Source organism: Solea senegalensis, linkage group LG11, assembly GCF_019176455.1.
Source record: "Solea senegalensis isolate Sse05_10M linkage group LG11, IFAPA_SoseM_1, whole genome shotgun sequence".
Classification (NCBI taxonomy): Eukaryota; Metazoa; Chordata; class Actinopteri; order Pleuronectiformes; family Soleidae; genus Solea; species Solea senegalensis.
The window spans coordinates 15,382,463-15,406,591 of NC_058031.1; the positions used below are offsets into that span (position 1 = coordinate 15,382,463).

At 40.3% G+C, this 24,129-nt stretch overlaps 2 protein-coding genes across 3 annotated transcripts; both read right to left on the reverse strand.

Annotated features, from left to right (window-relative positions):
• Positions 1-1,976: 1,976 nt before the first annotated feature.
• Positions 1,977-19,101, reverse strand: l3mbtl1 (L3MBTL histone methyl-lysine binding protein 1). Its single transcript, XM_044038221.1, has 22 exons — positions 18,822-19,101; positions 16,681-16,889; positions 15,862-16,049; positions 14,807-14,936; positions 14,228-14,390; positions 13,183-13,321; positions 12,410-12,458; positions 11,691-11,779; positions 11,265-11,369; positions 10,971-11,106; positions 10,270-10,361; positions 10,026-10,177; positions 9,011-9,087; positions 8,674-8,759; positions 7,872-7,982; positions 7,502-7,643; positions 6,087-6,192; positions 5,304-5,492; positions 5,158-5,207; positions 3,904-4,058; positions 3,761-3,823; positions 1,977-3,413 (listed from the first exon to the last, which is right to left on the reverse strand). The coding sequence occupies exons 2-22, from the start codon at positions 16,850-16,852 to the stop codon at positions 3,279-3,281; spliced, it is 2,529 nt and encodes an 842-aa protein (XP_043894156.1). The 5' UTR covers positions 16,853-16,889; positions 18,822-19,101; the 3' UTR covers positions 1,977-3,278.
• A 76-nt stretch (positions 19,102-19,177) lies between these two features.
• LOC122777177 (serine/arginine-rich splicing factor 6-like) lies at positions 19,178-23,649 on the reverse strand. 2 transcript variants are annotated; one of them, XM_044038223.1, is made up of 6 exons: positions 23,444-23,649; positions 22,916-23,079; positions 21,226-21,347; positions 20,930-21,132; positions 20,757-20,822; positions 19,178-20,647 (listed from the first exon to the last, which is right to left on the reverse strand). In XM_044038223.1, exons 1-6 carry the CDS (start codon positions 23,548-23,550, stop codon positions 20,224-20,226), a joined length of 1,086 nt encoding a protein of 361 aa, XP_043894158.1. In that variant the 5' UTR covers positions 23,551-23,649; the 3' UTR covers positions 19,178-20,223. The 2 variants fall into 2 exon arrangements, with proteins under 2 accessions (XP_043894158.1, XP_043894159.1); XM_044038224.1 differs by having other exon boundaries at positions 22,943-23,079; positions 23,444-23,648.
• Between the last annotated feature and the right edge of the window lie 480 nt (positions 23,650-24,129).

Here is a 24,129-nt window from a genome sequence, read left to right on the forward strand (position 1 = left end):
TCACGGTGACCAACACCTGGTCCCAATGAGACAAGATCTGAGGATCTTCTAAGGTTTAGAGCTAAGATTCCTGATGCTAGGTTAAGGTTAGGGTTAGACATTAACTGATTATGGGAAACACTTTGTATGGCTGTACTTTAAACAATAACTGCACAAACCAGTGTGTGAGTGTGTACATAGAAAACATATGTCTCAGTTAGTCTGTCTACAATGAATGGAAGTCAGTGCAATGTCCCATAACAAGGCGAGCTATGCAACCTTGTGTTTTTGTCCATACATCAACATTAATCGACTACATGACCATTTGCTTTCAAAATAAGACAAGTTGCTATTATTATTTTTGTGTTGCACTGTAGTAATTACAGAGTTAAATGGTTAATCAGCCACACTATGAAGATATAGGAAAGATTTGTTGAAGCTACCACAGACGTGGTTTGTGCTTTGAGATTACTGATGGAGAAGTATAGAGAAGAACGAGCTGCACTGTGTCTTTGTGGATCTGGAGTAAGTTTATGATCCGGTGCCAAGAGAGGAACTGTGGGACTGTATGAGGAGCTTGGGAGTGGCAGAGACGTATGTGTGAGGGTGGTGCAGGATGGCTTGTATGAGGACAATGAGACATTGGTGAGCAGCTGAAGTGATGGATGGGTTCAAGATGAAGGTGGGATTACTCGTGGTCCCAAAAACCCATTTCAAGACACGAGGTGATCGCTCCTTTGAAGCAGTAGCACCTAGGCTCTTTCCATTCGCTTCCTGGACTCTTTTGATGCATTTGAAAAGCAGTTAAATCATTTCCTTGTAGCTTTTACTGTTTCATTCCTTTTATTGTGTTTTCCTGTTCTTTAAAAATTGTAGTGTCTAGTGAAGCACTTGTCTTATGACTCCATATCTGAAGAGAGTGCAGACAGGATGGAGATGAGTGTCATGACTTATGAATGACTGAAGGACAGCAGCAAAAGTGAAAGGGAAGGTCTACAAGACAATAGAGAGACCAGCTATAATATATGACAGTGCCACCGTCTAAGAGACAGGAGGTGGATCTGGAGATGTCAGAGCTGAAGATGTTGAGATTTTCATTGGGCGTGACCGAGACTGACAGGACTAGAATTGAGCGTACATATTTGAGGGACAGCTCAGGTTTAACGATTTGGAAATAAGAGAAACAAGGTTAGAAGGTTTGATTACATGCAGAGGAGGGATAGTGATTATAATGGACAAAGGAGGAAAAGAGGAGGATCACAGAGAAGGTTAATGGATGTTGTGAAGGAGAACATGAGGACAGTTGGTGCAATAGATGTGGACACAAAGTAGAGGGCAAGATAGAGGCCGATGATCTGCTGCGACGACTCCTAAAGGGAGAAGCTGAAAGAAGAAGAGGATTATTATTATTATTAAGTTGCATAACATAGATAGTTGTGTAAAACACATATGTATATCAATATATTACTACAGTTCCATACAAAATATTTTGTGTGAAACTATCACATTTACATTTATTAAAAACAATATTGTTTAATATCAATACAGCAAATATATTCAGCTAGATAAATGTTAGACTCTCCATGTTTTTCTGCACATGCACATGCACATGCTCATCCTCTACATCCTTTACTGCTACTTTTATTTTGAAAGCAACATTGCAACATCTTGCAGGCCTACCATCAACAGTCAACTTACTGTATGTATTTACTTAAATGTAGCTGCATCATGCTGCAGCAGCTTGGTACCAATGACACCTGTTTTTCTGTCATTTGAAGCAGAACATGAAGATTTGCAGTGAGGGCAGAAAGGGCGTGAGAGGAGATGTCACCACCACAGCCAACTGTTGATGACAATATGGTCAATAGGGGGATGTGATGCAAGCAAAATAAGTTTATAGTCAATACTGCAGTGCACCAGCACCAGCACAGGAAGTGTAGCATGTGTGTGTGTGTGTGTGTGATCCCCCACCTAAGGCAAGAAGCAACAGACTTGAATCAGACAGGACAGCTTTGGACATTTATTAATTCATATGATTAAATGACATTTGTGACTCAAGATTATCTTGGCACACACACACTCGCGCACACACGCACACTCACAAATCCCACCAGAGAGACACACAAGAAGTCATATTCGAGAATCCAGGAGCCCTTAAAGCTTTCCTGTAAAATAACTTTCATCTGACATATTAAATCCACACATTTTTGTTTTTTACCTACTCTGACATAAAATGTAAACAATTTTTAAGAACAGGCTCTGAATGGAGTTTCCATCACATGTAAACAGCATAGAGGTCACACCAAATCCCTGTTTATAGTGCTAATATGTGAATTTTTGCACTCTCTAGTGACCAAGTGTGAGAATGTCATTGGGTTTCATAATTGTGCTAACATGCCAATGCAAAGTGCTCTTTTCCTCGATTGAGAATGACGTAAAAAAGATTGTTGATCTTTTGCAACACAAAAAAACAAATGTGTTGTTTCTGATTCAGATACCAGATCAGAGGTAATATTTTTAAAATCACAGCTCTAGTTTTATCACTGGAGTTTTCATAATAACATTACAGCGAGAGAACAGTTTGGATAATTTGAGAAATGACCAAAACGTACCAGGACACCAAAGCTGAGGCCAAGGCTTTTTGTCTTTGTCTGAGCAATGTAATGTATTTATTTCACTCCTCTTATTAGAATTAAACTGATAACATAACATGTGATATTAACTGTTGCTGCTGAATACAGTACTTCTTTACTTTTTATTGCACAAAACATGAAGCCTGTGGGAGCCTCACTGACCAGCTTCAAGTACTGCATTAAACTGGCCACATTATTCATTTCTGAGTATCTGCCAGTGCCACGTGTGCTGAAAATCAACCAGAGGCAGGTGACTCAACAGCTGTCTATTTGAAGCAAGTGATAGCTGGTCATTTGATAGTAATACAACTGATACTGAAGCAAATTCATCAGTTGGAAAATACCTAAAAATGTAAAAACCTCTACTGTTCCCGTCACCTGCCTCTGCCTTTCACTATCAACACCCTACACCACTTCATCTGTTCAACGTTCCTGCATTAGTCCACAACAATAGAAGCATTTCCTAATTTCCCCTTATCTTCTTACCTCTCCTTTACTCCCCTTTTACCCCAAGTGGACCCAAACAACCCCCCACCCCCCTCTCTGATGGGTACAGGACACCAAACACATAAAAAAGGGGTCAGGGTCTTTTTTTCCCTGCAAGAGAATGAATTTGGCACATGATGATCAGTGGCTCCACACCCTCCAGTGCGAGTGAGGGCTGGATCACTTCAGTCCCTCGTCTGTGCTCTTAAACATGAGAATGGCATTGGAGATCTTGAGGGCGGGACCAAGCTTGATGCTCATGATTTTCACAATGTCGGTCTGGGTGAGCAGCAGAAAGGCTTCCCCGTCAATCATCTGGTGAGACACAGACACACTAATTGGTGAAGATTTTAATGGTTCTCTTTCTTTGACATGGTCACAGATGTTAGTTTGTAATGCTTGCTGATCTTAGTCGCATTATGTCGACATATGTATGGATTAATCATCTGATTTAGGGTAACATCATATTGCAGTTTTCGCAGAAGAGGACGTAAACATGAAAGGGATATTTTTTGCAACTTATGTAAACACATTTCAATACTTGAATGACACACAAAGACTGTTGTTGAGTACTGTCACTGTGTTTTAACTGCACTAGATTCTACAGTGCAACAGGACAGTTGAATTAGCCTAATATTTATTCACAAGCACTTGGATCTCACCTCATCTTTGAAGAGACGAGCCTGTTCTTCACAGCCGATTAGATTCTGGACAAACCTGAAAACCTGCGGGAACACGGATTCGCAGTGGTCAAAAAGAAATCTGGATCATTAGGGAAAGTAAACAAGCAACAACATGTGCTGACCTCTTCAACGCTCCATGACGCCACCTGGTTGGCATGAATGCCCTGAACGCCAGGCAGCAGTTTACAGTGTTGCTCCCAGCACAGAGACAGAGTCCTGTCAGACTGACCGCTCAGAGCCGACATGAACAGCGAAGGATACACCTCTGAAGTCATGTCTGAAACACACACAAACATGTGATGTGCTGACACATACACACACACACCAAAAAGCTGATAAGGACACTTTACGGCAGACAAATCACAGCAGGGAAAATACGAAAGCAATGAAATACAGTCTTTGGATATCTGTTACTAAGCTACAAAATTCACAGCTGCACATAATCGTGTTCCACTGTCATCTATACTACGCTCTTTAATGTAAGATAAGTACAAGTCTGTCTTCATGATACACTGAAATAATTCTCAGGCAATGCCACAATAGGTATGAAATACATAAATAAATTATATTTGTGACGCAAGGGTAAATCTGATGTGTGGCAGATACAGAATAAATTACTAAAGTGTTGTAACCACATATGCATGAGTTAATTGTTTTTCAATTTACATTTCTTCCAGAACTAGTGTTTACTGTGGTGTCTTGGCAACCATCATTCACTATGGAACTGCAGACAATGCAAGAGGAATGTTGTTCTATGAGGCTCTCTTTTTCTGTTGTTCTTCATTTCAAGTTTAGGCAGATGTTAAATGGACTTTAAAACCATATTCAGTGATCTCCCAAGAAATTTGAGAACTTAAAGAACTTTTTCCAACAAGCAGACAATGAGTTTATTCAATATGTAAAATGTGTCCAGTCGGCAATGAGCATTACATTGTGTTCATCAGAAAGAAGAAGAAGAAAACACTGATAAGGCTACGGGGCTGGCAGACTAATTCACCTAAAGCTACTTAATAAAATCATGTCTTAACCTCCAGAACATGAATTTACGGGAGCGTAACAACTGCCACAGGGGAGAAAAAATATCGTAATAGTTTCTCATTAATTCAAGACAGTTCTTGTAATGGCGAGACAGTTTTCTTGTTATACTGTAACATTATCCGTTTCTCTATAGTATTCTCTCTCTCTTGCCACACATGTCTGGTGCTGCCAGTCTATCATTAAAACATCCAAAGAGTTTTTCAGGTACTTTCTCGGAAGTTCACAAGCCTCACAGATACAAAACTATTAAAGTGGAGGTGCTCTAGAAATAAATGTAGTGAGAGGTGATGAACCAGAGTCACCAGTGAACAAACAAGCTGCTGTTTATGAAAACTCACTCTGGTAGTCTCTCTGCTGATTCTTCCTGTATTTGGGAGGACGACCAATCCTGAAAATACATGAAAACTGTGAGTCAAAAACAAGTGTACACATTTAAGTACGCCAACACAAACACACACACACACACACACACACACACCTTTACCTGCCACGGTAATGAGTCTTCTTGGTCCTTTGGCCAAAGAAGAGGTTTCTCTTGCAGTCTGAGTCTGACAGCTCGGCCTTCAGTCTGCCCTGGTTACGCTCAGCCAGCGGGCAGCCAGATATGCAGTGATGAGCAGTGAAACGACCTGTCACGTGACCTGAACCGTCACAACCAGGAGTTGGACACTTCCTATTTCACAGACAGGCGTCCATAGACACGGGGGAATCTGGCCTTAGTGCATTTTAAAAAGCATCATAATCACATCATCGTTATGTAATGTTTTGACATTTTGTTTAAAAAGTCTTTTTATGCCATTAAAGGGTATACCTCCTATTTATTTATCAAAATAAAAAAATAAAATATCAAGCAAGTATCATCCTGTATGTACAAAGAAAATGAATTATAACCATCAAACCACAGACATGCTTTTCTTATCTCATGTGCTTTGCGAGTGGCGCTGCTTGGGCAAAAAGATGCAACACATTTGTCTAGCAATAAAAGTATTTATCTATGTATTAACTATCTATCGTAGTTAGTGTGTTATACACAGTAGACAGTGTTCAGCATATTGCCTATTTTGAGGGGGAGACTGGAAAACCAGAACATGATTTCCGCATAGTTTTTGTATGAAATTGCCATGGTGTCTGACCGTGGCTGCGCCTCCCATCTCTCTCTTTACAAACTGGCAGTGTGCAGAGCACTGTCTGCTGTATGTAACCAACTGACTCTGTTTAAGCATCTTAGTTACCATTGATGGTAACTAAAGCATCTATTTAATCAAACCTGTTGTGGAAGCTGTACTTGTTGGCTCTGGGGTGGCTGATGGGTTTGCAGGGAACAGAGGAGGGAGAGTAGGTGGACTGACCAGTAGCAGGAGGTTCCCTCACTCCTGTAGACACACAAATACACAAAGATGAAGCTACATGTGTTTGCATACAGCACATGAACAGCTTTCAATAAAGCACAGAGTTAGGTGCAGCGTGTAGGATTTAGGGGAATCTATAAGCAGAAGTGCAATATACCATTCATAATTTAAAGTTTTATTGAAGCTGTATTGTGCAAGGTTTAAATAGATGAAAGCTCACACAATACTGATTAAACCTAACAGCTCCAAAATACTCACAAGACAGCAGTTGTTTTTTCAGTATATGTGTCTGTTGCGACATTCCTGCGCTGTACAGACTGACACATTTTACAGTTACAAATGAGCAGGCAAGGCAGAAGAAGCACACAGTGTGAGTAAAACAAAAATATGGCTGAAATACACATCCCAACAAGAAGTTTAAGAAATGGATTAAATTGCTAAAGATAAACCTGGATTTTCAGTAGGCCTTAATAATTGAATTTCAATCATGATCACGATTTTGTGCCTAAATAAGTGCCTCACTACGTGCCTGCATTTGCCAATCTGTCTGTGTCTGCAGCACACAGCTCCAAGTTTCCTGGATGCAGTCAGGACATGTAAAGCTACAATAAAAGATAGAAAGACAAAACACTTAGCAATGTCTTGCAGAGCAGACAGCTCTGCTTCTTTTGTTTGCTCTCTCTCACTCTCTCTTTCTCTCTCTCTCACTATGTGTCTGTGGAAAATCTAGGTCATGGAGATCACAGCGTTTTGGTAATTAGCCCACAGGACTAATTGCCGCTTTTCCACTACATGGTCCCGTCACTTGCGGTCACCAGCTTTTGGCAATGCTGTTGCTGAATACACCAGGCTCATCTGTTAAATATTGAGATTTTAGACATTTCCATGTTAAATGTTTGAGATGAATGCAAGAATTTTTAAGCCTTTTTAATTGATCTACAGTTTGTCGTTGATTCTTGTGTCAAACGTCTTGCTCATACCTCTGTGACGGCACAATCAGTCTGACAACATCATGATTAGTGTCGGCTCAGCTTGCTAGGAACCTTTCCAGAGCAGGTAAAAAAAAAGAACAACTACCAGATACCATCGCTAATGGAAAAGCAAAAAAAAACATGCCATGGCGTACCGAGCTGTGCCGGGACCATGTAGTGGAAAAGCGGCATAATAACTGTTTTTGTGTTATTTTTGTTTCATAATGAGTCATTAGTTTCTACATCATGAGTGTGTGGAGGGTGAGGTGTTCATTTGTAATATGTAACTGCTCCATCAGATGCCGCTAACTCCTTCACACTGAGCTCTCATTGTAGTTTCATTGAAGTACTAGAGTTGCTACCGTGTGGCGGCTGTGTTTTGGGATCACGTGGGGGGACTTTTAGTGGGTGACCAGTGGCTTCACACCAGCCTGCTGGATGTATGTCTGGGTGATCTGAGTCCATCCACTCATCATAGACGTGACTCCACCCATCATAATGGACCTGCAGCAGGAAGTGAGCACAACAAAACCATTAGCAACAAGGCCGCTGATGACAAGCACATTCAGCTTCAGCTATAATGGATAAGAGGGAGCTGGAGAATTGTTTTAAACAACACTGCATAATCATAAAATTCATTACCTCAGACAATTAGTACTTAAATGTCCAACAAACACATGCACTGCACACACACACACACACACACACACACACACACACACATACTATTACCTTAATGCGGTGAGTTTCCACTTCCTCTACTGTGGCCACTCTGATCAGACCTGGACTTCTCTTGTCCACAGCTTCCAGTTTCATCTGAGGCTGGAAGCTATGGGCCGCACGCTGTCCACAATGAGAGGAAAACAACATTTATTACATAAATTAATTAATTAAAGCACAGAATCAACAGTTTTCTTAGCATCTGTAACATTTCATTTTTGCTTTATGTTTTTTGATGGGCATGTTGTATATTTCTTTATGCATGTTATGGTTGAGCACACAGAAACCAAAGAAAGATAAGAAAGGTATGTCATGTATGCATGGTCAGCATCTTGATGTGTTTTTAAACTGCTTGCAGTCAGTACAAATGCATTAATTTAAAATCCTCCTGTATGCTTTCAAGGCCATCCACAACCTCGCCCCTCCGTATTGCGACGACCTTCTCCACATTGCCACCTCACTGTACCCCCTGCCCGCCTCAGCACCATGGGGAACAGAGCTTTCAGCCACTCTGCTCCCCATCTCTGGAATTCACTCCCACCAGACATCCGCAACTCTGACTCTCTCCCCCTCTTTAAATCCAGACTCAAACCCACCGGTTTAAAATAGCCTACTCTCTATAATCACACTCCATTTTCTGTTTAATGTTTGTTTTGTAAAGTGTCCTTAAGTGCTTATTATTACTATTCTCATAACTCATAGCTGTAATTAACAAATCATACATCACAGTATCTGAATTTACAAAATCAATATCAGTGAAATATAACAAATCTACTACATAATAAAAATACATAGTGCATTTGTTTGTTCTCACCACTTTAAAGGCATCAGCGGCCACTGCCTTGGAACCAGTTTCCTCCAAGTAGAGAGACCAGGAGAACCGGCCTTTGTCTGGGTAATCTGGTGCAGGAAATTAAATAATTTCACTGTGAATACAAACATATTCATTACTCCCATAACTACCACAATGCACAATTTCACATGACTCCTTTGCAGCTTGCATATTATTCAATTTATCTGTATGAAACCCATTACCTTTAAACATAGTTTAAAAGAGATGAAAGTAATGTCAGGTAAATGTTACAAACATGGACGACTGGGCAAGCTTGTTTTTGAAAACGACAATGATTAAAAGCAAACATTTTGATCACCTTGGGGTGGTGTTAGAGGCAGGTTCCTCTCCTGACACCAACCGATAGGATGAATGTATGGACTGCTGGCATCACACCTGTATATTTTAACAGCAAACACAAACATAATTAGCTGTCCTCAAAAAATAATCTGAACATTTATAGAAAAGCTGGTAAAAACTAAATAACGCAGCTGATAACAAAAGCAAAACCTAGATAATTGCATTGTAAAAAAAAAACCAAACAAACAAACAAAGAAATCAGGAGGCTGCACAAAAACTGCTGACCTGATGCTTGGTGACATTTTTTTTTTTAGCACACTCACTAAAGCCTTTTCTGTCCTGACAATGTCTGGAGAACTGTGTACAGAAATTGTCCGGACATTGTCGTTCATATACGATGAACACAGGGGAATATTTTCTGGGTGAGACATAGTCACAATAGAAGGAGAAACTCTGAAGGAGAAGGACGAGTTCTAACGTGAGCTCACTTGGACATTATCCATTTGACAAGGGATATGGACAATTGCATTCACGGCCCTTGAGAATCTCTGGAAAACACTAACACTACATCCTGCAAGATGAAGGAGCTACTGTATTTTAATATGGATAAACCCTATATTTACCCTATATTACATGTGAGACTCAGATTATTTGCTACACAATACACAAGGCACATTGCAATGCAGCATAGCACAAAGACCACTGCGTGTGTTTTTTCTTTTTTTTAATCTAATTTCAAATGCAAATTACACTGTTGCACTTTTTAAAACAGGTAAAACAAGTCAGATATGGACCAAAAGTGTTTTAGGGCTTTAAGTTAAACAAAATAAAACAAAACATTAGGTCAAAATGTCCAGAATAAGTTTTTGACAAACTGCTTTAAATAGAAATACAAGACATCCACAGGTTTTGTCGGTGTTCTCAGTCTGCATTTGGTAACTTCAAAGCATAAATAGAGCCTCTGTTTCTCCACAGCTGGTCACTTTCATATGAATTAAAACATTTCAAATATCACATCAAATCAAAAGACTCACCAGTAGTCATATGTGTCATCCCAGTTGTCAAAGTGAACCAGAAAACGATTGTCCACCACGTCCGTGACAGTTGCTACACAGATGAGGGATGGGTTCATACGGTCGACAGCCTCCAGTTTCATTCCTATATCAAAACCACACTTCACGTCGATCTAAAGAGAAAGTAAAAATATTAGAAATATTTCACCTAATGCATTCATGCTTGTAGATAATACAGGATATTATGCTGTTTAGCAGCAGTTACCCTGCCAGGACTGAAGAACAGTTCTTTGGGAGCCACTTGTGCTTTAGTCATTCTCAGGTAGTTGGTCCAGGTGAACTCCTCCTCTTTACAACCTACAAAAAGCAGAATATTAACTAGATTCATATTCTGTGAAAACTGCACAACTACTACACTTGATTAAGTGTGGTATTAGGACTGACAGAAGGAGGAAACAGCAAATGACGCTGTCCAGACCAGAGGTAAAAAAAAACAAAACCTTAGGCACCTCACAAAACCATGAGTAATACATTATCTTTTATTGTTATTGTTTAAGTCCTGCAAATCCCAGATCAGAGCTTTAAAGATGCTGTTAGGCAAGTTTTGTTAGCTTTGCACAAAGCCATGGTAGCTCTTCAGGGCCATACTTTCCCCGTTCATGTGTCAGCAGAGGTCTGCTAGAGTCCACGTGATGTAAATTTCCCATTTCCACTGTGATCAGTGCAGACACTACATTGACAACTGCGAGCACTCAAACTGTGAGTTTGAGTCTGTGTGAACTGCACATGCTCCCTGTAGCACAACACTTTACATAATGGTATTGATCTTCTTGTGCAGAAATATGACTGTGTATTTGCCAAAGGTTTCAAACTATTCCTTTAAAGGAGAAGTTATATTATTATACTACATACTGTGAAGGGGTAAACATGTTCTTTGGGTGTTTTATGAGTGTTGTCACCTCTGACCTTTGGGAGTGTGCAGTTTGTGCCCTGTGCTCTCACACCAGCCTGCTGGGTGGATGTCAGGAGAGTTGCCGTTCACCCAGAAATCATGGCAGTCAGAGTATCCATCAAAGTGGAGCCGCAGACGGTAGCCACACACCTGGACAATGACATGATACACATCATGAGAAAATGAAACCTGGAGAAGGCGACACCAGGCTGAACTCTTCCTGCATCCCAAGCAGTCTGAGAGTGGAGAGTAACAAATCCCCTGGACATTAAGAGCCATCGACCGAGATAATGGCTCGCCTGGCTCACCTCAGCCACAGTGAGGACGAAGTACATGGATGGATGTTGTGGGTCGATGCCTTCCAGCTTCATCCCCTGTTTAAAGCCGTTCTTCATTGTCGGCACTCTCTGGGACTGGACACACAAGATTAAAGAGCAAACACTTCAGAGCAGAGACTGAAATAAAATTAAGCGAAACAAAAATCATCAGTGTGAGGAAATTGAATCAGGGCCAATAACAGAGGGAAGATAGGAACACAGCAAATTGACTGTACTTCTTTTTTTCCTGGACCAAAAAGGTTGTCATTGGAGAAATGCTTGGGTTGCAAAAATTAAATTTCTTAAGAACAAAACCACTATCAAAAACACCCTCAATATACAGACTAAATTTACATTCCTCATCTTCTTTCTTGACAATGATGAACTAGTTTGAAAATCTAACTCTAACAAACATACCTCTTGGAAAAGCTTGTTGGGGGCAGCAATTGCTTTGCTCTCCTCCAGATACAGAGCCCATGTCCACTGCTCTGTCTTACTGTCTCCAGCTTCACCAAAAACATAAATTCATTCATTAATGGTTACAACATGTATGAAAGCATGACATTACTGGAACAAAGCTTAAACTTAAAGAGACAGGGAGAGGAATCCAACTGTGGAATAGATGACTAAAGAAAGTCTAGAGAAGAGAGAAACCTAAGCATCTTATTTTAAAGTAAAATATTATAGAACAAGTGCTACAATTTCCTTCCTCCATTGCAGTGTATGTTCCGTCTGTGGGAGATGAAAAAGACTGACTCAACATATTCAGTACAGCTGCCTTATAAAATATGAAACACAATTTTGATAGTGTCAGAGACGGAAGTACATGTGCCTGCAATTATTTAAGATGATACAGAATGTTGTTTTGTATTAGTTGTGTTTTATTTGTTTTGCATTAAGTCTTTGTTCATGCTTGGCATAACTGAAAATGAGGGTTCTAACAACTGATTCCTGAAGGGTTTTCTGTTTTGTTTTTTTAAATGAAGGTTATATAAATGTCATAATGACATTACTCAAAATTGTTAATTGCACCCACTGTACGCAAAGGGAAAGCAGGAAGAGAACCACAAAAAAAGAATGATAGAGATTAAATGAAACCAACAGAATGACATGTAAAAAATATATATTATTCCTACCTCCTCTGATGTGTCTGCTGTCGGATTTAGAGTCATCCATTTTCTCATCCTAAAACAAACATAAATACTTACATGAGCGCTATGTGTAAAAAGACATTACAGTCAATAAAGTACTGCAGATGTCCAATAAGAAAACAAACATGTTGGCTAATTTGTGAGGACTATTTGACCACAGTCAAATTTTTCCGCCATATAATTTTCAATAGTGAAAAAATGTAGTGCATTTGAATATAAACAAATGTCCATCCCTGGATTTGAACCATTGTCAAATGAGATCACACAATGCTGATTAAGTCTATCAGCTCCGCACAACTCTGATTTTGAGTGTTTTGATTGTATGTCATCCAGTGATGTTGATGTGCTGCACACAGATGGAGGCAACAGTATTATTGTGCTAGTAAAGCGATACGGCAGTAAAGAGGTTGGAAAATGACTGAAAACACTAAGAAGCACAAATGAAAAGTTTCAGAAGTGAATTCTGCTGCTCAAAAAACCAACAGTTTTAAAAATGTTTCACCCCCCCATCCCTGCACTGCCCTGTATCCACACAAACACTCCCTCAGTCAGGTCTGATAGTATTGCTAGACATGAGCTGGTTTTAAAATGAAGCAATCAAATAATGTTACATCAATTCTGTTCACAAAGACCAAATAGAGGCAGAATAAAAACACCAAGAACAGCTTTAAGTCATCAGATGATAATCATGCACATCCACCAAAAAGTATGAGAACATGTCTTGAGAGAAAAAAATGAGAGATAAATTATTGTCCCACCGTGCCGTCTATATCGGAGTCTTCCTCAGATGGACTCAGGTACTCCTTCCGCTTCCTCTTCCTCATGGGTTTCAGGTGATCAGGGTTAAGGGAGGAAATCCTCCCACCTGCTGGCACCTTTTCAACCCCAATGCTCCTCCTAAGGCACAGTAATGACAGATGCAGTGTTTTTAATAAATTTATTTACACTCTCAGTTAAGTTAATTTTCCACAATTGTCCGGGATAAATTTCAAGGTATACATTTACACAGTAAATAAATATACGACAGTATATGAGTTATGGAGTGTACAGAAAAATGATTATTGACCTTTCAGACAATTCATTTTAGTTTTAAATCAAAATAGACATTTGTCTGAAGATATATGTTGTAGTCTGTACAGTAATTCATAAATCAATACAATTGGGTTTTGTGAGGTCACCATGACCATGAATCCACCAGTCAGTTTACCTTGGAGTCCAAGTGAATGTTTGTGACAAATTTGCCCCAAAAAAATCTTCTATTGATACATTCCTGAGATATTGTTTTCTTGGCTGATTGGACAGATGAGCGGCCTCTGCTTTTACTGGAACAAAGCATAAACATACATAAAAAGTGGGCACAGTCTTACTGTTTAATCATGAGGCCCATCGGGGAGTAAGAATATACTGAACAGCCACCAGGGGGCAACTCTGCTGATTGAGAAAGAAATTATCTTTGATGGAAGTCTAAATTTGCCTACTTCATCAGGTCAGTAAACATTTTCCAGAGGGGCTAATGATCTTAATTGCTAATTTCAAGTCTTCTTCAACAGGAAATTATGTCAATTTATTATATTATGATCCCATTTTAAGGACAATAGACAATAAAGTATGACACATATGATGTGATATCATGTGATTGGCAGCTAGTATCATCCAATAAGAGATTGGTTGCAGGAAATGAGCGCCAGTGAAACTGCAAATCTTATGGATCTTATGGGTTATGTGATGACCATACAATGTTAAAATACAAAAAATTACTATGCATTAGAAAGTATAACAAAGAGGCAGCCCTTATGAACACACCTGTCAATCATGGGTTCTCTGTGTAGCTCCTCTGCATAGCTTCTCTGAGTTCTGGGGTCATGGTTATGATGTCCTGGTCCAACCTGAGCTTCTGCTTTGACCGGGACAAGCCTCGCTGGCTCCATGACTCCAGCTCTCACCGAGCTGACAGGAGGCGACACATCTGACACATACGAAACAGGCAAGTCAATTAGAAGGCTACAGAAGAAAACTGATGACACATGTAAAATAAGTATCAAAATCAGAAATAGTTTCTGCTACCCTTTAATTACTAGTACACACCTTTCTTCTGAATTATGTTTCTCCAAACCTCTAAACTCCCTTCACATGTTAAGAGAAGCTCTGCAGCATCGTGACATCATTGAAAAGGGCATAATTTGAGAGGATGACGTGACACTCCCAACATCAACATATTATCTCCAGTTATGTTTTATTCCAACAATACAAAACTTGATTACACAAATATGTGCTACACTGTTAATATTCACATTTGTGTCAGGCATTGAAACTTCTCAGTGTAGCGTGTGCAAAGGCTTCACCAAGCTGGTGTATCTTGTGTTAAAGTAACTATGAGTCTACCTGGCTTGTCTGCTGCAGCACCTTCTGCGTCAGCAGATCTCCCAGAAGTCCCTGCTGCTAAATCAGTGGTGGTGCTGGTTGTCCCTGGGGTGATCAGTGTGCTCAGCGTTCCCACGTCACTTACACAGAACTACACACACACACGCACACACACACACACACACATCAATGAGTCCATCTGTCAAAATGTGTCTGCATGTTTTATTCAGTCTCTTCAAGCCTCTTTCTTGTATTAATTAAATGTGCAGTGCTGCTGCTGTTGTGGCAAAAATAAATGTGCACAAACCTAAATTAAAATCTAAGCCCCACCACCACCTCCACGCATGTGGAGCATAAAGCTCCAGTTGTTTGCATTGCTGTTGGCATTTTTACTTTTACGACTTGTCAGTTAAGATGAACAAGAAAACAATCTACATTTGTGTACTTTTAAAGCCACAACAACACAACTTTTACATTACATCATGTGGTAACAGTGACAATCTATTGTCAGGTATGGAGCATAATAGGAACAATACGGACACATGGAACATGTGCAAAGTTTTCACAACAACCATTTTAACTTTTCTTTTCAGTCCAGGTGGGACCTGGCCATTAATTACCTTATGAACACTAACAATTTATAGTTCACATAGCTGTTAGCTTGATGACAACATTATAAGTGTTCTCATTTATTCATATACAAAACTTAACATCTTTATTTTTATTGACTGAATTGGTATGAAGTTTGCACAAATGTTCTCTTTTAAATGAAACAGTGAAAATCATGAATATTTGCCATTTTGCTGATGTACACCTTGTTGAATTTCCCTTGCTGCGGATGGGTCTTGTGAACAGAGGTTTGTGATGAGAGGTAATCTAATTTCTGTGGGAATGAGATCAATGAGAATCTATGAAGTGAGCTACAATCTTTAAAGCTCTATAAGACACAAGCAAGTGGGAATATATCTTGTTATCTTGTCTGAATGAGATCCTGTGAGGAGGGGAGGTTACACCTAGTTGTAGATGTAGTAGAGCAAATTATTGTTTAATGTTCACAACAATAGAGACACATTTACCTTGAGGTTGCTGCTGGGAAGGATAGCCATTCCCTCCTTCCACTCTAAGACGTGGACAATGCTACAAGCCCCGCCCACCTGTGCTGTCAGGGTGGGCGCAGTTGTCTGATTGGCTCTGGCTCCTTTACCTGGGTCTCCCATGGCAACAGCTTGAGTCACCTCAACCTTTTGATGGCTGGGAACTGGAGCTGAGGAGACATTCAGATTTAGTATCAATCTGCCCAAGCACACCCAAGACAGCACAACTCATTAAATACATGTTTTATTTGATTGTATCATTTAGTTTTCTGGGGTTTATTTTATGTTTTTTCAGAGAAATTTAGTTTCCTGTATGGGACACAAGGGGGAAAAAGGTGAAATGATCACAAACGTTTTTTTATATATGTTTCTTTTTGCAATAAGGGTCATATAACAAAATGACAAAAAGCTATTATATCTGAAACATGTTAGGCACTAATCCTGTATCATTTCTACCTATTTCAATACTTTTGCGATGTACTCTAATTACCAGACATCCATTACATTCAAACTAGTTAACTCGGATTAGGTCCATCAGCTCCACATGACTCTCTTGTTTTTCTCAAAAACAAGAGTGTCGTACAGTGGCATTTCCAGACAAACAAAAGAATGCTGTGAATTTAAATTTCTGATGAATTGGTATGTCATGTAAAGCTTATAATATCTGAATGTGAGAGTTGATCCTTAAGTGTTTTTTAGAGTTGATGTACTGCATGAACACTGTGGCAGATTGTATATGTACAGAGACATCAGTTTGCTAAATCATGGTCTCTCTACTGCCACCCTCAAACATGTGCTTACCTGGGAGAAGGAGAGCTGTAGTGGGATGGGGCTGAGGTTGAGGCTGGGGTCGGACCTTTTTAGCCACACCATCACTCCCACAGATGAGGATGGCCTCACTAGTAGTCGAGGATGGGTCCAAAGATCTACAATCTTCTTTGGGTGGAGTCTCCATGTTCACTTTGGCGCTCATAATGTCCACAGCCTTCTCTGTTCCTTACTCTGGAGCGCTGAAAATTAAAGAGTATGAAGCAATGAGAGCATAAGCAACTGACAGTTTTACAGCTTTGCCAAGATGTCCTATCTACAAGCTAAGTTAATGTTTCGTGGAGATTTAAATACTAAAATCAGGGGCCAACATATATAGGTTGCAAATCACAGAAGGGTAATTAGTAATTCAAGGACATAAAAGCTTGAATCTCAAGTTATCTCCTTGGCAGAGGTTTGTCTATATGTTTGTCAGTGGGCAGAATAAGTCAAAAAGTGGATTTGGATGAATTTTATTGGGAATGTAGATTATAATAATCCCACATAGAACAGCCAACCACAATGTGTGCCCCTGTACAATACGGTGCAGTACTACATTTAGTGCTAAATTGAATAATCTTTTAGTCAATCATTAAATTTAAATTGAGCTGATCAGCGCAAGCTTCTCAACATTTGTACTTCTGTAACTGGTGCGGCAATAAAAACCTTGGGTTTTTCTATCTTGATCTTGAATCTCGGACCGAGGAAGAAATTATTTGCTGAGGTCTGCCTTCTCTGGGTGCTTCCACTAGTTAATGTTTTTGTGGAGTTTTTATATGCCCAAACAAAAGCCAACACATACTCCAACAACAGATCTTTTAGTCTCAAATCACACTGAAACAGACCCAGCAACGAGATGGGGGATAAAGAGGTTGTAGTTGTATTTTTTTATATCTTTATTATTATATCTAATAATTGGATGACTTACATGTGATTGTATTATTGTAGTGAAATGGACCGGATAAGTCGCAAACAGTTGTATTTATTCTATTCATAAATACAAAACAACCTTTCATGTTTTGCTAAATCCTGTTTTTTTGGAGGTAGCATATACCTCAATTCATATGTATTACACCTAAAAACACTTGTCTAACGCTATTAAGCCTGCACTGAGAGAAATGACTCATTTTGGGATCCACAGTATGTGAAAATAAAACTGACATAACTTCTCAAGTTAATACAGATATCCTGTGCCGCATTTTATTATCTTTACAACCTTTTTCATACCATTTTCTACAATAGTTGGAATTTTACTGTTAGAATGTAGTCATGTGTGTGGGAGGACATAGAGAAGGGGAGGAAATAACAGAGAGAAAAAGGAGATATGAGTATATTATGGTGATCTGGAAAATACAGCTAATCTTATTCCATAAGCTTCATTTACGTTTATCTCCATTTGTATACACAGCCTTGCATTTAGCCCCAAAATGGCTTCTAGACACACAAAAGTAAGGAGACATACAGTCAAAATGTAAAACCACATGAGAAACATTTCCCAGATTGCTCCTGACATACAAAAGCAAAGAAAAAACAAATTCAAAAATTATACAAATTTGAAGAGCACCATTTTAAACAAAAAAATGGCAGGGCAGAGACGTCTTTCTCCATCAATAGCCATGACCCCGTGTGACTTCTTATAACCTACGATATAAAATAATGTGACAACACCTCATACGCATCAAAACACAGCATTTCAGTTAAAATGGCGGAGCAGCCAAAAACTAAAATGAGTAAAAAGCTAGACTCCTGTGAAAACCCCCATTTAGAGAAAAATGAACCTTGTCACCCATTCATTCGCCAACATCTCCACTGAAAAAGCAACATTTCCACCTCAACACCACATTTACCTTGTTATATATTTCAGTGAACTCAGCCTCGTTTCTTCTTCTATTAGGAAACATTTATTTCGATTAGGTTAATTAAACGCGCGCTATTAGCAAATATATTTTAGGACGAAAAGCTTTGTGGTTGGTTAAATTCACAGCGTCGAAAACGCTTCAGCTCACGAAAACACGTAATGACACTCGCCAGTCTGTAATGTATGTGGCTAACGAAGACGCCACAGCTGGGGGAAAATGACAAATGTGTAATTAGTTGAAGACTGCAGATTATTTCCGAACTGAAATTTGTCTTACCAGCTCTGATCTCCTGCGGCTCCAGGTCTTCAACTGCGCATGCGCAGAGCCTACAGTCCAGTCACCGCTGTTCACAGCGCTCAACACCGAAACGCAACCGATTCACAGCCACTAAAACCCGAAATGCAACAATAACATGCCGCTCCATCGATGACAGGTGACCAATCAACAGCGGGGACTGGCAAGTCTCACTCGAGTAAATCGTAAATCTGACATTATAACGCCTGTTTATCTCCCTGCACAAGACCGATAGTTAATGAAAGAGCATTTATTATATAATTAATATACAAAGGAAATATAGGTCACGTCGGTACTGCAGTCATGTTTCTGTGATCCAGACAAAAACAACACCAACATTTTTCGTTAAGATCTTTAATGGTAGATAAAATAAAATGGAAATTGTTAGATCTCAACTGAACGGAGAAAATGAAAAATCTATTCCACAAAAGGGGAGAGAGGCTGCATTGGGCAAACCTGATCTGCTATAAACCCACAAGCAGACCCTCCAGGGATTTGAATGGGCATACCTTTCAGTACAAAAAGACATCAGTCCCAGCTGCACACCTTAAATAAGCAGAGGCCTGACAGACAAAAAAAACAACTTGCCTGATAAAAGTGACACTAAATCACTCAAGACTCCCACAATTTCAGGAGGAAAAGCTTGACTGCATTTGAGGCCTTAAAACGCAAGTGAAAGTAAAGGTTTTCAGATTTCTTTCTCAGGTAACGAAAAGAGGAATATATGTGATGCAAGGTCTTTGTACAAGAGGTTAAAGGGTCATAATAATCCACCTATAAAGCAAGTTGTTCAAACACGAAATACAAACCCTTGTTTCCCTGCAAACATTAAAGTTACAAGTTCTTGCAGTGTTGTGTGCATTTTTTAAGTCCTGCAAGACAACGCCAAAGATAGAGGATTCATTATAAAGCAATTCGAAACTGCAGATCAAAGGGGAAATGGCTACAATGCTGTGGCTGGACATTACTTTTCTCCTACAACCATGAAATTATGTGAAACCAAGGGTTTGATTGGTGCAGTCATTAGCTGAAGAGCATCAATCTACCAAACAGAACCAGATCCGAGTTGGGGAAAAAGTATGTTTCACAAAGATATTACATGCTTTCAATTTCACCAGGATGGATTATATAAAGATGGTGTAGCTCTACAGACTAGCAATGTTTTTTTGGTATTTTTTTCTTCATTTTAGTAAACCTGTGTTAGAAAAAAAAAAGTCCTGTTGAGTGTGGTGTATTATCTATTAAAACTGCATCTAAAATCTAAAAGACAAGTGCACAATTGAAGGAGAGATGACAAGTCAGGAAGCATAAGCCAGTATGATGACACTAATCGTTATGTACAGCATAGGGATCAACGCTCAACAATGAGAAACATCTCCTTTCACTAATCCCGAGACGCTGATCTGGACCGCGAGGGGGATCTTGAGCGGGACTTTGAGCGGGAGACTGAGCGTTTCTCCCTCGAATTAGATCGCCGGTCAACTTCCTGAGGGGATGGGGACCGGGAGGCAGACTTGGCAGACTTCCCATTCTCCACTGGGGAAGCCGAACGACTACGGGACTTCTTGTCATGAGACATCTCCTTGGATCGACTGCGAGAATCCCGCTCCGACTTTACCTTAGAATTGCTCTTTGAGCGGGACTTGGATTTCCGATCACCCGAATGGGAACGGGACTTTCGGGAGCATGAACGAGATTTGGATTTGCGGGATCGAGAACGTGACTGGCTTCCTCCAGACTTGGAGTGTGATTTCCTTCCAGATCTGGAGCGGGAATGATTACGTCTCTTGTTGCCATGGGAACGGGACCTGTAAGGGATAGAAGAAAATTATTTTTGGTAGTTTAAAGTTACCATTTGAAAAAAAAGAAACCATAATAAGCATTTTTTCTGTTACTCTGGATCAGACTCATCCTCACCTGGACCGGGAGCGACTCCTGGAGCTTCTGCGGCTCTGACTACGAGAGCGACGGCGACTGCGAGATCTGAGGATGATAACACAAGTCAATAGAAGCACAGACATTATTGGCCAAAGGATCAGTGTTGTAACAACCGAGTTAACCAAGCTTGTTTAGTTATGTGCTATTCTTACCTGGAGCGACTGCCAGAGTAGGACCTTCGTTTGCGAGACTTCTCCTGCACCAGACGAATCTTCCTCCCATTGATGTCTGTACCATCCAGTTTGTCCAGAGCCCTCTTCATGTCAGATTGACTCCGGAACTCGATCACCCCCTCATTGGTGCGCTCCTTGTGGGCATCCGCATAAGTCACTTCCCCTGCCTGGCGCATGAAGTCCTGGTGGGCACAAACATTTTTGTGAAGGGAAGACTGTAATCAACAAACACCCTTTCGTGTTAGTTGCCCTAAAAACTGCGATCAAATGTTTACCTTAAGGTCCTGCCAACTGCAGCGGCTAGACAAGTTCTCCACAATGAGGCGGTACTCTGTACGTACAGGGGGACCATACTTGTCCCTGCCAGTGCGACTCCTGCTGCTGAAACCACCACTACCTTAAAAACAGCAGCAGAGAAAAAAAAGTTAGAAATTACTTAACTCACTGAGACACCAAGAACTACTGCAACACATTGCAGTGACTTGCAAGATAAAAGTCCAAGGGGTGAAAGTTTAAACTTAATTCAAAAGAGTCTCTCCCTGATCCTATTTTCAAACACAAGGCTTTAGGTGAGTTATGAACAAGCCACCATGTGGGCTCTTAAAAGTCTGTACTGTTCGGCATTTTGAAGTTGTTCACTGCTGAAAAGAACACCACTGCATCCGTTTCCAGCAATACAAAGCCCGTCTCACTTTGATACATCACACTGAGAAGCTTTAGCAGCGCAAACAAAATGGACAGTGATGTTCTTTCGAGACCTCTGCACCCTGGAACACAAACAGAAAAAAAAGGCATCCACACAGGTTGCAGTCAAAGACACTGTTAATCAAATTGAGAGAAAAAAAATGGTGTAGAGAAAAATATACACCAGTCTTTTGTTATTTGTCTTTGGTTCAATGCCAGTCTAAAACGTATTTATCCCCCTGTCTTTTCGCTTACATTTTTTGATTGCAAGTTCTTTTCTAGAGCCGATCCACTTGTGTTTGGTGTCAACATAGAAACCAATGGCAATCCTCACCATCACCCCTGGTCTATTGGCAAAAGGCTGATGTCATCATGGCTTCCGGTTAGGTCAGCCAAGGATCAAGGGGGGCAAAGGTCACACACACATTGTAAGGTGAAAGCCAAGGCCAAACGGGACAGGCAGTCATCTTAGCCAGTCATCTTTAGCCTCAATGGACTCTCAGCCTCAGCCCGCAACTGGACTCTTTCAAATTGAAACATCAAGGACTTTTGTTAATGTGGAATATAAAATGTATACCAAGGTCAGAAATACACATTTCACAATCATAGGATAGTCTAACCCTAAAGATAAGTTTTTTGGTCATTGTGTGATCATGTTCCTCCATTCATTCACTGTAACAACATAAATTGTAAAGTCATGGCTCACTGAAATAACTATAGGATAGCAACAATATTCAAAGGAAATTGATAAACCATTGTAATAAAGCCTTGCTTATGTTACTTAAGCTACTGCCGCCTCTCTACATTTCTAGTATGTAAGGGCTCTGGCATGCAGTCCACTCCCAATAATGAACCAAACATGTGGCTCATCAGGGAGGAGAAAAATACCTGCAGGTCAGCAAACCCTGATAGTCACGTGAAAACTGTTCCAACAAGTTGGGGGAAAAAATTTAAAATTTTAACTAGATCAGACCTTATTCACAAGAACTTCTCCCTGCTGTCATGCTACTTAAACAGGTACAGCTTAGCAGCATTCAATCACTACACATGTTAATAAGAATTGTAAACATGCCATCTGAGCCATACAACTGAGCCAGAGTAGACTACTGGCTCAGTTGGCCTCCGATCCAATCAGTGTGCAAATAAAGTCAGTTGAAGTGCGTGGGTGTGTGTGTGTAAACTTGGGTGTGAAGCCAGTGTGAATAAACAGCTATGTGCAGTCCACATCGACACCTCGTCCCAGGGAGGGGGAGAGGGTATCTTGTAATAGACTGCACTTACTGCGCCCACCACCCCAGTAACCCCCACCGTGGTAGCCATCTCGGTCTCGTCGCGGCCCGCGGGCATGTTCGACGATCACCCGCTCCCCGCACAGCTCCTTCCCGTTCAGCTCGTAAACGGCATCGTCAGCGTCCCGGTTATCCTCGAACTCCACGAATCCATATCTGGTGGGAAAATGTAAAATTATAAAGCATGAATGAAGTTGTCGAGTCACTTGTTGTTGCCACAGGGTTTAGTCTATGGTTAGCACGGCCTACTAGCTTCTCGCTTTAGCAAACACAAAGACGCCATGTTGGCCATGCGACATTTGATTCACAAGTAAAATCAATGTTTAGAAAACAAATGCATCCATCTTATAATGTATTTCAAATGTATACAATCACTATGTGACCTTTACAAAGTGACATGAATAAAAAGATGCAATTGCTCGTTGACGTTAAAACTGTTCCATGACTACAGCACTGGCGTCGTTAACATGAGTGGCTAACAGGCGTGCTACCAAATGTTAGCAAACTGACAAAAACTCACCCGTTCTTTATATCGATTTCCATAAGTTTACCATATCCGCTGAAAAAGCGTTGAATGTCCTTTTCGCGGACATGGTAGCTCAAACGTCCAATATACACCCGAGGCATGTTACTTCCACGTGAGCTGCAGAAGTTCTGGACTGTTCCTAAACACAGGTCGATATCGGTATCTGCAGCCGCACGGAGTGAAGAAATGCTTTGGCTCCTTCGCCGTGACACCGTCAGCGATCATGCAAGGTCAGCCAATCAGCGAATAATTAGAGGTGACACGTTTCCGGTGAGGACCACAAAGCAGCAGTTTTCATCTGTTTTTTTAACTTTATTCTTAAAGGGCTGCTTCACCCATTTTTTCCACTTGGTCAAATAAATAATGAACTTAAAAACATTACGATGCTGCTATGTTTGTTTGTTTAATTCGGCCAAATATGACCAGTTTTATTTCTATCCAGTAAATATTTTACTCATAAAACTTGCCAGAAACACAGTAGGGCTTTTATTTTTCTTTGAAGGAAGTGACATTGGCTTCGACTTTTTGTTATCCCAACTTCATCTGTTGTGGGAAAGATACACGCATATTTTAGATCCACTGTCTGATGATCAAACAACACATCTATCTCTGGTAATTAGTTAAAAATTGTATTTGTGGGGGTGAAGTGGCCTTTAAGTTGACGATACACTAAAACGTTC

What these genes read in the sequence shown, in the direction of transcription:
- l3mbtl1 (XM_044038221.1), bottom strand. Translation starts at nt 16,852, where the DNA reads ATGAGCGCCAAAGTGAACATGGAGACTCCACCCAAAGAAGATTGTAGA. An exon ending in TTCCCAGCAGCAACCTCAAG is followed by an intron (nt 14,937 to 15,861) that starts GTAAATGTGTCT and finishes GTGTGTGTGTAG; the next exon opens with TTCTGTGTAAGTGACGTGGG. An exon ending in CAAAACACAGCCGCCACACG is followed by an intron (nt 6,193 to 7,501) that starts GTAGCAACTCTA and finishes GTGTGTCTACAG; the next exon opens with GAGTGAGGGAACCTCCTGCT.
- LOC122777177 (XM_044038223.1), bottom strand. Translation starts at nt 23,550, where the DNA reads ATGCCTCGGGTGTATATTGGACGTTTGAGCTACCATGTCCGCGAAAAG. An exon ending in TTACTGGGGTGGTGGGCGCA is followed by an intron (nt 21,348 to 22,915) that starts GTAAGTGCAGTC and finishes GCTGTTTTTAAG; the next exon opens with GTAGTGGTGGTTTCAGCAGC. An exon ending in GCAGTTGGCAGGACCTTAAG is followed by an intron (nt 21,133 to 21,225) that starts GTAAACATTTGA and finishes TGTGCCCACCAG; the next exon opens with GACTTCATGCGCCAGGCAGG.